At 37.5% G+C, this 12823-nt stretch overlaps 1 protein-coding gene across 1 annotated transcript in view; it reads right to left on the reverse strand.

Annotated features, from left to right (window-relative positions):
* Positions 1 to 12823, reverse strand: part of PRKG1 (protein kinase, cGMP-dependent, type I) — a 995570-nt gene that overhangs the window by 280188 nt on the left and 702559 nt on the right. Inside the window, exon 5 of the mRNA XM_005875929.2 lies at positions 169 to 232. Within this exon, the coding sequence (XP_005875991.1) occupies positions 169 to 232 (64 nt within the window). The remainder of the gene's footprint in view (positions 1 to 168; positions 233 to 12823) is intronic.

Below are 12823 nucleotides of genomic sequence, written 5' to 3' on the forward strand. Positions count from 1 at the left end.
ACATTTCTGACTATGAGTAAATGTCAGATGTGCTAAGCTGCTTTTTATTGAAGCTGAATATAGAGCTATAAAATATTTAAAAGGTCTCCCTGTGGTTTGTAACTCATCATTGCAAAGCTCTAATGGGCTAGGTCCCATCGGGAAAGTTCAAGTGTTAAAAACAATTACCTCTTCAAGGACGTCAGCAAGTTTACTGAGGATCTCTTCAGGAAGGCTCTGGAATGTGGGAACACTGAAAAACAAAACAGATGAATCTGAAGGCATGAACAGTGACTTACTTTTATTTAAAACACACACACACACAAAAAAAACCAACACATACAGCAGTGTATCTGAATGAAAATGCAAAAGCCTTCATGACAAAGAGTCTGCAGATGTAGGCCAAAGCAGTAACTTAAGCATGGATTGATGACTAACAAGAAAAGGTATATTTTCTGTGAAAGAGCTTGGGGTTTAGACAGAACCTAGTTCAAATCCCACTTGTATTTATCTGGGTGACCTTAAGTGTCCCAGCTGTAATAGGGAAAACACACTTTTTCCCTTAGCAGCCTGCTGTCACCACATTCCTTTCAGTTCCATCTCCCTCTTTAGGTCCTCTGTCCCCACTGCTCCACACCCCCCCTTACATACATACATACATACATACACACACACACACACACACACACACACACACTCTTGATGATATATGCAAACCAGCGAGCACTCATCAACATTGTTGGAAGCTTCCAGTCTTCCAACACTAGGTTAGGTCCTCCTATTATAAAGTCTTTTATCCTCTCCTATAACCGTATTAGATAATGGGATATTTGTTACTGGCTGTTTTCCCTGATCAAATTAAGATGCCACAAAAACAGGAGCACTCTGTATTTTTAGTGATTCACGAATAACAACTTGGGAGCATGTGTTGAATACAGGGATGAAAGCATGGATGCGGGAATGCTTCCTAGCACAGTTGAGAGGATCAGATCAGGCAGAATGGAGAAAAGAGCCAGACTCATAGTAGACACTGAAAAATGTTAATTCTCATCTCACCCTCTTCTCTTATTTTTCCCTTTTTGACCAATAAATAAAAATATTGTATGATGTTGAATACAAGAACCAACAAAACTTCTTTTATATGAGAAATAGTAATGACTTAAAAAAAATACTCTTCAATATATCATTCTTAAAACTCCACTGGAAAATCTAACTGGGATGTGGAACTAAATTCTCATTTAATCCTACCTCAATGCTTAAATAAGGGGGGTGGGGACTCCATATGAGTGCATGTACATCTGTATTATTATATTTGACTTACAGAGTAGTTCTGGCTTGATTAGAATCATATAGGCACCAGGCTGAGGGTTTTTTAGATAATATAAATTTTATTCTTACAACAGCCTTATCAAATAACCACTGTTATTGTCACCCATTTTACAGTTAAGACCATGGGGATCTTGGAAACTTGTCTTAGGTCACACCACTCAGAAGAAAGGATGGACATTTCCATCTGAATGACTGTGAAGCTAATCACCTACTGAGCTATGCACTTTACAGTGAAAGTATTTAGAAATGCCTCATGTAACTTTCAAAACAGTGCTACCTTCTTTTAGGTAATAATTTCGAAATGAATCACTAATACTAATAAGATAAATTTAACCAACTTTTTACTATGAAAACGACAGCAGTGTGTGAAGGCCTGAGGGGTGTGGGAGCAGGGTTGAGGGGTCAATGGGGGGAAGAAGGGAGACGTCTGTAATACTTTCAATAAATAAGAGCATTTCTTAAAAGAATAAAAACTGACGAAAAGAAAAACATCAAATAAATTAAAAGGCAGAATAGTTCAAGCATCGCCTGTGTCCCCACCACCTAAAACTGCAGCTGTTAACATTGTGCCATCTTTGCTTTATCTACCCGCAAGCCTTCTATTTTTCTAGATGGATTTTATAGTCATTTTATGAACTTTTTGATATCAGATTATCATCAAACTTCACCCCTAATACTTCAGCATACATGTTCCTAAAAATAACATGTTCCTAAACAAGTAACTATGAACCATCATCATAGGTAAGAAAAATTAACTACAATTCCAAAATATCATCTAATAGCTGTTCTGTTAGCAGAGAACTAGCACCAGGATGTTAGGGGTGATTAGACCTCAGTTCAGCAACCTCAATACTTGAGTTCTGGGAAAGGCTGCCCTGGGGGTGAGGTTCCACTCTACGATTGTCTTTGTTCTCCACCCTGGGTGATTTTCCATGTCTGGCCTATCATCCTTGCTCTACTCATGCCTGTCTAACTGCCCACCCAATCCCATATTCAAAAATTGCCTATTGTTCAAAAATGTATTTATTTTTCAAGCCAGGTTCCATAAAAATCCACACACTGCTTCTGGCTGTTATGTTTCTCTAGTCTCTTATTCTACACCATCCTCCCTCCTCCCCCTCCCCCACTCCCACAACCATTATTACATTCACTTTTTGAAGATTTGGGGGACAGCTGTCTTTTTGGATGCCCCATATTCTGAATTTGTCTTAGTAATTTTGTTTCTGGTAACCTAGTGTGTGAACATAAAAACTGAGGGGGAAAATCCAAGTGCAATGTTATTACAGCCAGGTGGCTGCAAAATAAACAAACAACAAAAAATGGGGCCTCTTACAGAATATCATTACCTCAGTAACAGTGCTCAGATGTGTTCTGGGAGCCCAGGATTCCCCAAGACCCATGCATGGGGGTCCTCAAAGTCAAAGCACGTAGTCTAAGCTGCCATTTGCCTTTTTCACTCTTCTTTCTCATGTGTGCAGCAGAATCCCCCAGAGACTATATGACATCACTGCTCTGATGGCTAATGCATGTGTACTTCTATGTTCTTGTGCTTTGTAGAATTTTTAAAGGTAGTATTAGGTTGGCCGTATGTGTGCTATTTACAGAAATTAACTCAGTACCATTTCAGTACTTTGTGCTTCTCTGAATTAATTATCATATACCTGCTATAATCTCTGTACCTTATTATCATTTAATAAATCATTCCTTTGAACTTCTGAAGTATTCCTTCTGCCTAAGAGGGAAAACAATAATTAAAAATATTTGGACACCTTGCTTTGCAGTAATAGTGTTATATATTTTAAAAAAAACATTTTTAACTTTTTAAATTTTATCTAAAATAAAATTATTTAGAAATTTGTAAAAATTATCAATATTAAGAATTTAATTAAAAGTTTGTTTTATGTTTTTCTTATTTTTAAGGGTAGATAATTTACTTGAAAAGAAAAAAATGTAAGATTCTTATGCTCCTGCCAGAGCTGCCAATTTCTAACTCTAAAGACACTGAAAAATATAAGAAGGACTCAGCAGAGAGTTTTCTGACTCATGGGGGGACAATCTAGTCCAAAGAAATTGGAGACACTGGTGATAAGAGATAGAAATATGGCAAAACCTATCATTCCTTCAGCATTATAGGTGATAATGATTTACCGTATTGTCAACAGAATATTTAAACAATAATATTATCATACCAGTTGTAATATCCCTTTGAGCCTAATTACTTAAAGTTTCAAGAAGAGAATATTGAGTTTTTAAATGTAGACATGATAGAGTTTTTAAAACCCAACATATTTTTGATGGAGCTTTTCAAATCAGAAGTGGAAGAACAAGGGAAGCATTTTACAGGGTGAACTTCCACCCTTCAGTGACTCGAGAATCCCACAGGATGGCTGAGAGACCACGAAAGCCTTGCAGAGCAGACTCTACCGAATGCCTGTTGGGTGAAGCCAGTGGAAAAAAAATCACTGCACTGCCTCTTGCCAAAGATATAACACCTTACTGGATCCAAGATGAAGCTGCAAACACAAAGACGAGTTGAGCTCTTGCCTGTGGAATTGTACTTAGGACTGACAAATGAATTCATCTCTACTCGTGGCTGGACTTGCTGTTTCACTTGTCTTCACCTGGCATCAGAACCAACTAATCACCAAAGAAGGCCATTTTATAGGAATTCTAGCAATAAACACACGTGGTCATGAGCTATTCACTAAAGAATAACTTTTCAAATCTTACAGTTTACCCTGAAACAAGTCAATTGACATTGACACCGATGATGCAAGAGCAAAGGTGGCCCCTCAGTACAAAGTAAGGCAGTAACACCAAACTGCACTCACTGTCCTGTTCTGCATCACCACATACTCACAGTAAAATAAAGTGACAATTTTAATTGAAAGTGCTTTGAATGAAGCAGTAAAAATTATTAATTTTCTTGTTTCAACCCTCGAGTATGGATGTTTTTAATAGTATGGGACGAATAGCAAGTCCATATAAAGTGCATTGTCTGCCTACTGAAGTATGATGGTTGTCTCAAGGAAAAGGACTTACGTTGGAGTTGCAAGCTGACTTAACACTTTTCTCATGGAATGTCATTTAATGTCATTTTTACTTGGCAACAACCAACAAACTTTGGTTAATCAGACTTGAGTATCCAGCAGACTGTTTTTTTAAAAAAAGTGAGCTTGTCACTTCAAGAAAAACCACAGACAGTATTTGTTGCCAGTAATAGCATTTGAACTTTCAAATTAATATTAAAACTTCTGAAAAAATGTATCTGTACTGTAGGCTTAACAGCTTGTCAATACTTGAAAACTGTCGGATGAGATCATTTGGTGATATATTGATATTAACAAATGAGAGCTTTTTTGAAATTCAGTGTACCAGTACTTTCCAGATGCCCAATGCATGATGTATTGAAATCACGCATGGAGAAAGATCTTATTCAAAGTGCCAGATGGATCAATGGATTTCAATGTAATGAAGTATGAAAAGTTCATTGAGATGGTTTCTGATCCCCCATTGCAACTAACTTTTAATAAATTACTATTTGTTGGGCTTTGTGGGAGTATCAAAGGCAAATGTCCACAGTTACCTGAAAAGGCCATTAGAATACTCCTCCCTTTTCCAACTACATATCTCTGTGAGGCTGATTATTTTTGTAGACTTCAACCAAAGCAATAGAAATTCAAAAGATGGGCTGCAGAATCAGACATGAGAATCTTCCCCTTTCTATCAAGCTAGATATTGACAGATTTGTAAGAATGTAAACTAAAACTTTTCTTTTCACTAAGTTTTTTTTTTCTTTTTTGGGGACATACGGCTAATTTCATTAAAAGTAGACACTTTAGAATAACATTAAATGTGTTTGTTTTTTATATTTTTCAATGAATTAGTTAATAAATATTTAGGATATTATCATTTTTAACTCCTAAAACAGTCAATATCAATAGACTTTACCCACATAAATTGGAGAATCACTGACAAACAGGGTTACAAGTGATATATTGATGAAAATTATATAAAATATGAAAAGCTTGCAAGATAATATTACAAGAAAAAGATAATACAAATTATTCATATGATTATGTTTTTTATTGAAGACTTTTACAATTATGAATAGAGAAGCGAGGCAACAGATTGTCAGATTAACAGGGATTGTGTGAAGGGCAGTGAGGATTAGTCCTTTTTTCACCTGTCTCTACTTTCTTATATTTTCAAATTTTTCTATTTTGTAAATGTATTTTTATAATAGCAAAACATATGAAATGCATAATTATGGCTATGACTAGATAACATGTCTCCTAATGGGTCCATTCAAAAGGAAATATTTCATTACTGTACACAAATATTGTGGTTTAACTTACTTATTTTTTCATTAAAACTTATTGAGTGCCTACTATGTGCCATAAATTGTTGTAGGTGTTTGGAATTCATCAACGAGCAAAGAGTCCTGCCTATTGATCAGATAAATAGAAAAATAAGAATAAATATAATAAGTAATATATATTGTATATGTACTTATGTATGTCATATAATATGTTAGGTAAAGACAACAGAATTTCACATTATAAAAAGTCAAACAAGGTAACAGGGATTACAATGGGAGAAGGGGTAGGCTGAAATATTTTAAAAAAAAACTAGATGTCCTCATTGAGAATGTGGTTTTACCAGAAATCTGAGAGAAGTGAGGGAGACAGTTAACTGGAGAGCTAAGACAAAGCATCCAGGTAGAAAGAATGGGGAGGACAAAGGTCTTCAAGTGTTGAGTGGATTCCAAAGGCAGCAACGTGGTCAGGGTGTCTGGACTTCAGTGAGTTGGAGGAGAGTGGAAGAATAGTAAACCTCAAAGGTAAGGGATAGTGGTCAGCTCATAAAGGGGCTGGAATGCCATTCTAAAAACTTGCCTTTAATCTGAGTGAAATGTGGAGCCCAGTGTGATGGGACCTTACTTATATATTAAAAACATCCCTCTGTCAGTAAGTACTGTGGAGAGTAAACTGCAAGGGAGCAAGAGCAGAAGCTGGTAGACCAGATGAAGCCTACACAAATGTCACTGGTGCGGGTTCAGAAAGGATGGATGCTATGGAGGTGCTGAGAGGCAGGTAAACCTTGTTATATTTTAGAAGCAGAAGCAGTGTGAGCTCCTGGTAGACTTGCCGTAGGATGAGAGAGAAAGAAGGGAGACAACGATGACTCTTTGCACTTGTAAAGAACTAGAAAAACAGTTTAAATTGTTTTCATACTGAAAAAACAATTTTTAAAAATCTACTTAGCTGCAAAGGGTTTGATTTTATGAGGTTTTAGTTTTTAAATATAACCAGAGTATCAGAGACAGTCCCATAGGTGTAAGGCAAGCTATCTCTAGAACAAATATAAGTCTTGAAATAGTTCTACAGGGAACAAACAGATGGTTGCTGATGAGAGAGGGGATAGGGGCTGGGTGAGAAAGGGGATGGGATTAAGAAATACAAATAGGTAGCTATACTAGTATAATAGTCACGGGTATGTTAATTACAGCATAGGGAATATAGTCAATAGTATTGCGTTAACTATGTATGGTGGGAGGGGGATCACTTTGCAAATTATATAATTGTCTAACCACTATGCTGTACACTTGAAAGTAATATAAAATAATACTGAATGTCAATTGTAACTAAGTTTTAAAAAATTGTTCAACAATTCCCTCTACCTGGAGCAGAGCATATAGTTATAATAATATCTTTGGGTAGCATTTGGGGAACAGTAGACTTTTTATTCTGTCATTAAGAAATAAGCTTGGTATCAAGTGTAATGTCAAGAATATTGACAGGTATTGTTTATTTCTGTACTGGTAGCTTAAAACAATTGAATAACAGCAGAAATGTCTGGCTTACCAAATAAATAAATTTCTACTGATGAAGGATTAAAGTAAGGGTTCTTCTTAACCTCACAGTTATCTGATCTTTCCCCTTAGCAAACTCATCACAAGGCTGTCTGCCCTCAACATACTTTTCTTCTTTAATGGATCACCTGGCATTGATCCTGATTCAGTCTGTTATGTAACAGTAATAACTGGTCTTTCTCTGCCCCTCCTTCCTTTACACATCACTGTCAGATTTATTTTCTATCAACAACATTTCATCAATATCACACAATGGCTCCAATCCTTCAATAGCTGACTATTTTCTCAGCAAATTATAAAGAATAATAATTTATTTTGCATATAATGCTTTAAATAAAGCAATCCATTATAGACATGTGGAGTATAATTTTATCACTGATGTGATAAAATTTAAACTCCTTATCCTGGAAGACTGTATAGTAATTAAGCGTATGGGCTTTAGAATGAAAGACTATCGACTTGAATTAGGCTCTGCTACTAGTAATTAGCAAGTAATTTAATCTAACCAGGTCTCAGCTTCCTTGGCTTTAAAAAAAAAAAGGTGTGGGGGGGACAATGCCACCTGCTGCCTAGGGTTGTGGTGAAAATAAGTGAAAAATGAGATATGAAGCATTAAGAAGATGCCTGGCACATCGTAAACATTCAATAAACATTAACAGCCACAATTATATGAATTTTTGTTCTAAATACTCATTTCTTCATTTTTTTAAAAAATCAAATTCCATTTCATTTTGAGTATCAACCCTTCTCTTTCAGTGACGTATTGATTCCTCACATTCACTGTTTAGCTCTTCCCCAAGGTCATACTGAACACAGGAGGCATGTCATGCCCAGAGGGTGGGGAGTTAAGTCTCTAATCCCCTGCTATCCAGGTCACAAAGGACCCTTGAAGTCCAAGTTGTTCTGGGCTTCTGTGCCCTCAGAGGGGGGAAATCTCTGATCAAACCCGGAACCCTGGTGCTTTCCATCAGCCCCCCTTGGTGAGTCCAAGCAGAGAAACCCACTCAGAGAAATACCTCCAAGTTTCTCTTCTTCCTCCCTTTGACTCCAGACACTCTTTGTAATCATTTCCAATGAATTCAGGCTTTAAAAATGGATAAACAGTGCCTAGTGTTTTCTTCCCTAATATTAAAATAATAATTCTGACCCAAGAAATTTCGTACAAATGCCATGAAATAATATGAGAATATATTTAAAATCGTTTTAATTTCAAATTAAAGCACCAAATATCAGTGATTGAGTTATCTAAAAACAACAAAAATTTTAAAAATCATTGTCTTAAAAATCATCTTCTATAACTATGCCGTATTGACTAAAAACTGTCAAATTTAATTTTAACATTATTCAATTCTGGAGATTCACCAGATTTTCCAAAGCAAGATCCCAATCGCTTAGGCTAGATTCTTGGTCAAAATCCCTGAGGCCAGTTGTTTCCAAACCTGAAAGCAGTGGTTCTCAACCTTCCTAATGCCGCAACCCTTTAATACAGTTCCTCATGCTGTGGTGACCCCCAATTTCATTGTTACAAATTGAACATAATTAAAGCATAGTGATTAATCACAAAAACAATATGTAATTATATATGTGTTTTCCGATGGTCTTAGGCGACCCCTGTGAAAGGGTCGTTCGACCTCCAAAGGGGTCGTGACCCACAGGTTGAGAACCGCTGCCTTAAAGCATTAGAAAGCCATAGATAAAGCATCAGATTCATAAGGTATGGAATGGGTTCCAAGAAATCAATGTGTGTGTGTTTTCTATTGTAACATATAAAAATTTATCACTTTTAATCATTTTAAGTGTACAGTTCAATAGCACTTAGTACACTCACATTGTTGTACAGTCATCACCACTATTCATCTCCAGAATTTTTCACTCCCTTAAACTGAAACTCTACACCAATTAAACAAGAACTCCCTACTCCCCTCTCCCTCCAGCTCCTAGTAACCACCATTCTACATTTTGTCTCTATAAATTTGGCTATCATCCTAACCAGTTTGGCTCAGTAGATGGAGCATCGGCCCATGGACTGAAGGGTCCCAGGTTCAATTCCAGGCAAAGGCAAGTACCTCAGTTGCAGGCTCGATCCTTGGCCCCGGTTGGGGCATGTGCAGGAGGCAACCAATCAATGTATCTCTCTCACGTCGATGTTTCTCTGTCTCTCCCCTTCCTTCTCTAAAAATCAATGGAATCCTCAGGTGAGGATTAACAAAAAAATAAAATAAATTTGGCTATGCCAGGAATACCTCATATAAATGGAATCATACAGTATTTCTCTTTTTGTGACAGGTTAATTCACATAGCATACCATCTAAAAGGTTCATCTTTGTTGCTCAATATGTTTTTAAATCTACCCGGATTGTTTTGGTTGGTATATGCCAATTTAAAGTGATCACTGAAACTCACAAACACATCCCAGCTTATTTTCTGAAGTGCAGACAAGCTTTTCAATCTATACTGTGTCTCATTAGTTTATTTTAGATTTTATTTTATTTTTATTGCGGTAAGAATACTTAACAGGTGATTTACCCTCTTAATAAATTTTAAGTACACAACACATTGTTGCTGACTATAGGTACAATATTGTACAGCTTATCTGTAGAGCTTATTCATCTTATTTAACAGAAATTTGATGTCTATTAATTAGTAACTCTCTAGTTCTACCTCCCCCTAACCATGGCAACCACCATTTCAGTCTTTCATTCTATGAGTTGACTTGCTAGTAGATCCCTCACATAAGTGAAATCATGCAGCTTTTGTCTTTCTGTGATTGACTTATTTTACTTAGTATGATGTTCTCAAGGTTCATTCATGTTGTTGCAAATTGCAGGATTTCCTTTTTTCAGGCTGAATAATATTCCATTGTTATGTATATACCACAGGTGGTTTATTTTATGCATTCATATGTCAGTGCATATTTAAGTTGATTCCACGTCTTGGCTCTTGTGAATAGTGCTGTATTAAACATGATAGTGCTAATATCTCTTCAAGGTCCTGATTTCAATTCTTTTGGATAAATACCCAGAAACAGGATTGCGGGATCACATGTCGTTCTGTTTTTAAATTTTGGAGGACCCTCCATACTGGTTGGCATAGCAGTTGTAACATATTGCATCCCCTCCACAAGAGGGTGCAAGAGTTCCAGTTTCTCCACATCCTCACCAACACTCCTTTCCTTTTTTTCTTTTCTGTCCTTCCTTTCTTTTCCCCTCCCTCCCTCCCTCCCTTCCTCTCTCCCTCCCTCCCTTCCTCCCTCCCTGCCTCCCTCCCTTCCTATAGCCACCTTGACTGATAAGTGTGAGGAGGTACTTCATTGTGGTTTTATTTATTAGTCTTTCAATTCCCCCACGTTTGTGTAAATTTCTTTACAACTCAAGCACAACCTCTTCTGGGAAATGATCTCTGACAACTTTCTCTAAGTAGGTATGTTGCCGGATTAGCACCTCTGCTTGTATTGTAACCATCTGGTGACATATTGATCTCCTCCCACTAACATATAAATTCACTGAAATCCTTACTGTACAGTAACTAATAGCAGGAACTTTAGAAACAAACAAAAAATGGTTTGGAATCCCAGGGCCTCCACTTAGCTATATAACTATGGGCACATTATTTAAAGCCAATAAGCTTTACCTTCCCTAGTCAGAAAATGAAAACAGCAAAGTTGTGAATAGTGGTAAATGATGAAGCACTGGGCCAAGAAGCTGCCATAGGGTGGGCACTCAATTGAAGGGGCATATACTTTAGCTTTTATAATACTACACTTATCATAGAGTGTGCATGTAGTAGGTACTTGAAAGCATGCAAACTGAAGAAATGTATTCAATAAAGCCAAATGCAATAAGACAATAGTGGTTTTGACCCAGGGCCACTGCACAGGGGTTGTGCAATTCGCACACTGTACAAAGGCACCTGCGTGGGGAGGAGTGAGACTGAGCCTCAGCCCACCCACTCTGCATGCCACCCATTCCTCCCGGCAGGGGCTGCATCAGACCAGGGGATGGTGCCTTATTTACAGCAACCCTGATCTGTTCAAGGATCTGCTTGTTATTTTTCACGAACCACATGAATGTTTCCTTGAGGCTATTTACTCAAGAAGAATTCAGAAAAGAAAACGATTGTCTGACAGGGTCTTCTTTTTAAAAAAATAAAATTACTAGCATAGCTTTTTAATAAAAAATAAATACCCACTGAGGGATACTTTCAAAACCAGAACTAAGGTTACTCTGGTGCTCCTGTCGAAATGATCATGAGGACAGAAGGCACTAATGACATGCGTTATTAAATTATCTCTGAAATGCTTAATAGCATCTAATGCAGTCTCTTATTCAGAAGATTGCTCTCTACCTGACCTTTGCCCTGCAAATCTTACAACAGCCTATGCTTGAGCAAAAATAAAATCTGATGGGTTTTTAGGGAATTAAACAAATTGCATCTGACTATTAAAACTAAAAAAGGAGCATTTGACATTTTAAACATTTAATGCTGAGTTAATGATAATCAGCCTAAAAGGTTCCGCCTAGATTTCCTACCCAACCTTTTGAACCTTGGGAGATGTGGGCGCCTGCCCCAGAGACTAAGCCTTTTCTATAGTGTTTCTTTCTCCACAGGTGCCATTGGCGTCATATATCTTCACTGTGCATGGATGGCCTATGTACTGCATAACGTTTAGCATCTCTCGTGCCCATGAAATACCAGCAGTATTCCTGGTCATCATGACAAGAAAACATCCTCCAGAGAGAGAAAGTCCAAGATTTAGAACCATTGCTCTATCATTTCCTAAGTTTCCCAATTCACTGAGTTCACTCCTTGTTCTGCCTAAAACCTCAAAACCCCCGATGACTTGCATCTCCCAGGGGCTGGATTCCTGCTGCCCAGGAACTTGTACACTGAAGAGACATCTGTTCAAAGTGCTTCTGGAACTTGGCTGCCTACACATAGATAAATGGTATCAAAGACTCTTCATCCTTGGTTATGGCTGTGCCCAGTGCTATTTAAACATTATTTCTGAAATACATTACTAGACATTCCACACCGACAGAAGAAGAGAAGGGTTCCATCAGCAAGTAAGAAAATTCTGTTATAGAAACTTTAAAATGTGTTTGTTTACTATAGAATTTAGTGAGTCTTTACTTGGGGGATAAACCACATTTAGAAAGCTAACCGGAGGGGAAAAAAAGAGATAGTATTTTCCAAACTTATTCAACCAGGTAACCGCTTAGTCATTAAGTGACAGACTTCACAATAGTCCCTATGCTTAACATGGAACATACTTTAGCACGGTCTCTTGGTGAACTGCTGCATATGTTTAGGATGAAAGTCAGCCATAACCTCCCCTGAGAAGCCTTGACTGATAATCTCCCTCCTCGGCTTCTCTCCGCTCTCTGCAGACTCCGCACAGACACATCTCCTAAGGCACAGAGTCTGGGTGCCTTTCCTCTGCCCTCCTGAAGTCCCCGTTTCTACCTCTGGCCTAGTATTGGATTGTGATTGTAAACTGAATGTCGATTCATCATAGGGCCAGCAAACTATGGACCACTGGCTCACCACCTATATTTGTAAATCAGATTTCAATGGAAGTCAGCCTTGCCTGCTGGTCCAAGTGTTGTCTACAGCTGCTTCTACAATACAATGGCAGAGTTG

The sequence above is a fragment of the Myotis brandtii genome, unplaced genomic scaffold (genome assembly GCF_000412655.1).
Source record: "Myotis brandtii unplaced genomic scaffold, ASM41265v1 scaffold475, whole genome shotgun sequence".
In the NCBI taxonomy this organism is placed as follows: domain Eukaryota; kingdom Metazoa; phylum Chordata; class Mammalia; order Chiroptera; family Vespertilionidae; genus Myotis; species Myotis brandtii.